Source organism: Apaloderma vittatum, unplaced genomic scaffold (assembly GCF_000703405.1).
Source record: "Apaloderma vittatum isolate BGI_N311 unplaced genomic scaffold, ASM70340v1 scaffold20971, whole genome shotgun sequence".
In the NCBI taxonomy this organism is placed as follows: domain Eukaryota; kingdom Metazoa; phylum Chordata; class Aves; order Trogoniformes; family Trogonidae; genus Apaloderma; species Apaloderma vittatum.
This window is the reverse complement of record NW_009701018.1, coordinates 1-3,407: the sequence shown is the minus strand read 5'-3', so window position 1 is coordinate 3,407 and position 3,407 is coordinate 1. Positions and strand designations below refer to the sequence as shown.

Sequence of the window (3,407 nt, the reverse complement as noted above, 5' to 3'; positions counted from 1 at the left end):
TGCTACGGCCCTTGCGGCTGCCTCCTCTGCTCTTGCTACCACTGCTCTTGCTACCACTGCTCTTGCTACCACTGCTCTTGCTGCTTGCATCTTTGCTTTTCACTTGCTTTACTTCATCATTCTCATCTTCACCCACAGCCTTTTTACGATCAGGAGAAGCAGCAGATGATGAGGAAGAAGAAGAGTCAGCTGAGGAGGCAGAAGATGAACTGGATAGATTTTTTGCACTGGGGTCTGTCCCAAACTCTGTGAGCATAGTGTTTCCTTTCTTAGAAGGTCGCTTCTTCGGGTGTCCTGTTTTATTGGAAAGCTGCAAAAACAGTTCAAAGAGAAGTGCAAGAGAGAATACATCTGCTTCTATAGTTACAAAGTAAAGCTTTTCTGGGTGTCAGACAAGCTGCTCACATCAGCCTTTCAAGGAACAACAACAAGGAAGCTGCAGAACTCCCTTAGATCCACTCTGCCCAGTTGAAATCCAGCCCAGCACAGAGGACCAGGCCCAGCAGGATGCGACCCTTAGCATCGGTCCCTCCAGACGTGGCACTGGCTGACAGGCCTGGCACCAGCCCCATCCTTCCTTTCTCATCTGTGGTGGTTTGGCCCTGAATGAAGGCCAGGAGCTCACCAAAGCCGCTCTATCACTCCCCTTGTTTTTAGAGGGACAGGGGAGAGGGAGGATGTAACAAGAGGCCCGTGGGTTAAGATAAAAGCAGTTTAATATAGCAAAAGCAAAGACTGCGTGTGGAAGCAAAGTCAAACAAAGATTATTCTCTACTTCCCATCTGTGGGCAATGTCCGGCCACTTTCGCAGGAAGCAGGGCTCCGGTACACGTAGTGACTGCTCCAGAGGACAAACACAAACAGCGAATGCCCCCCCACTTCCCTCTTCCTTCTTGATTTTATATCTGAGCCGATGTCATGTGGTATGGAATACCCCTCTGGTTTGTTTGGGTCAGCAGGCCTGGCTGTGTCCCCTCCCCAGATGTTGCCCACTCGCAGCCTACTGCTGGGGGAACGTTGGAAAACCACAGCCTCAGTGCTGTGCGAGCCCTGCTCAGCAGTAGCCAAAACACTGGGGTGCTCTCAACACCCTTCCAGCCACCACTCCAGAAATACAGCACCGAGAGAGCTGCTGTGGGAAGATTAACTCCACCCTAGCCTGACCCAATACACTCATCCCAGCTTTCCACACTGAATGTCAAATTCTTGGCTTCATTTATGGGACAATATCCCCTCCTCACATGCTCAAAGTCTCTTACCTTGAACACCTTTTCAATGCCTAGAATCTTCTTCAGCTTAGCTTGCATGTCCTCATATGGAGATGAATCCTTCTCTTCCTCGGACTCTGAACTTACCACATGAATTATTTTGGAAGCTGCTCTGGATCCTGCCTGAATCTCCAACTGAATTTTGTCAATGTCACCATCTGTTTCAACTGCAGACCAATTGCACACATTAGAAGGTTATATAGCTTCAAATAGCACCAACAAGCCTAAGATGACAAGGCTTGTGCTCAATACTGTACCTGGCATCACGACTATTTTAGCTTCATGTTCTCCAATTAACCTGTGCAAATATGTATCTTTTAGGAAACTGGCATCTTTCGACCTTCTGGAAAAGCAGAGCTGACAACCAAGATGATGCAGTTTGATGCAAACGTCTCGTTTATGAGTTTTTCTTCCTGTGCTATAGCGAACATCTTCAGAGCTAGAGGCATATTTCTTTGGCGCGCTGTCAGCTCCTTGCTGCATTGGAGATGAGAAAGTGAACACCACTGGGAGTGTATCATAGGCAAGAGTAAAACTGCAGACATGTGCAGCATGGAGAGGGTAAATATTGCAATATAAGCAAAAAGGAGTAGGTTACCGTTGTGAAACCTTCACCGGAAGCTCTCTCTGATGGTTTGAAATGTTCTTCCACAATACTTGATGAGGCATCTCCAGGAAGAATTGAGGTCCTCTTTTCAACACCTAGTTCTGCTATATTTCTTGATACAGCGAAAGCCTTCTGTCTGTTGAGATACGCATAAAACAAATGGTGAACTGTGCTGAGCCCTTGTCTTTGGATTAAACAGAATTCATCCCTGTCAGTATCATGTGACAGCACAGAGACATTTTGATTGAATGTAAGGATTGCATATGCAACTATAAGTATAAATGCTACTGAGGACAAATAATAGTTCATGACAAACATCAGTTCCTTGTATCACAGAAAGTGTTCAAAATTTGGATAAATTTAAACAAATTTACAAAACATGAAAGGCATTAATTAAAAAAAAACCACCTAAAACGTCTAAAAGACAATAAAATAATAAACAAAAAAACCCCCCACAAAATAATAAACAGATTAAAAAGTAAACTCCTACATAATCTGAGTATCTTTTCACTTTTAACTCCTCTACTTCTCTTCCTTGCTCTTTATTCCAAAGATTCTGCTAAACACTGAAGAGTCACTGCCTATCTAGAAACCTTGGTAGGAAGTCAGCGAATAGAGAATTTCTTAAGGTTTCAGCCACAGGAGGTGTTTTGAAGTAAGGCTACAATACCTTCCAACCACTATCTCGGTCTCCTCACGGCACGGAGTTGTTTCAATCTTAATATTTTTCAGTTTCACATCTACTTTGGCATCAAACTTCAGTGGCACCTTTGTCAAGACCTTGCCTTGAATTTCAACAGCATGTTGAAAATATTCTGTGTTGATACCCATGGTTGCGACCGTATATACGTATAAGCTGAAACAAAATGAGGTCAAATGTAAGAGAGGTGCTCTTTTTTTGTCATGTGGTTCTGCCTTTTCATAAAAACCTCCGCCATATATAAAGCCTTAGAAACCTGCCATACCTTGGGTTTACATCAGACCGAATCTGCACAGTGGATTCAAGCAACTGGGAAGGTCTAAAATCTCCACTTAAAGGGGGGGTTATCTTTCCATCAACTGCAAAAACCAGAACACCATTTAAACACGGTACAAGTGAAAGAGAGGATTTGAATTGAAGCAAGACACAGTTCTCAGGAAGAGGTAGTATTTTTGTTATAGCCAGTAAACAAGACAGACTTTGGGGTACACAGGATCTTTCATGACTCTGACAAATACTGAAAATATAAAGAAAGCTTTTTCTGTAGGCAAAGGTTCTGATGCAACATATTGGAAATGGAAATAAAAATACAGTAGGAAAATCTTAGAGAGCTGACCCAAACGGAAAGCTTGTCAGTTGGTGTAACATTCCGATTTCAAAAACGTGAGGAGCCAGAAGACAGAGTGAACGGTGGGGAACGAGACTAAACAAACCCTCCAATCTTTCCGCACACCAAGTGTGACCATCTTTCTTGCCCTGAGGACGCCGCAGGGGACATCGTGCTCCAGCTGCAGCCTCGGATGCGCTGAACAGAGGGCGGGAACCGTTCCCG

General features: G+C 44.2%; 1 protein-coding gene across 1 annotated transcript in view; it reads right to left on the bottom strand.

Moving 5' to 3' along the window:
- LOC104281118 (vitellogenin-2-like) overlaps window positions 1-2,934 on the bottom strand; it is a gene marked incomplete at its 5' end in the record, with an annotated part of 13,425 nt that extends 10,491 nt beyond the window's left edge. The window contains 6 exons of the mRNA XM_009878999.1: window positions 40-310; window positions 1,260-1,435; window positions 1,526-1,745; window positions 1,867-2,011; window positions 2,546-2,731; window positions 2,841-2,934. Coding sequence (XP_009877301.1) covers window positions 40-310; window positions 1,260-1,435; window positions 1,526-1,745; window positions 1,867-2,011; window positions 2,546-2,731; window positions 2,841-2,934 — 1,092 coding nt within the window. The remainder of the gene's footprint in view (window positions 1-39; window positions 311-1,259; window positions 1,436-1,525; window positions 1,746-1,866; window positions 2,012-2,545; window positions 2,732-2,840) is intronic.
- Window positions 2,935-3,407: the final 473 nt, after the last annotated feature.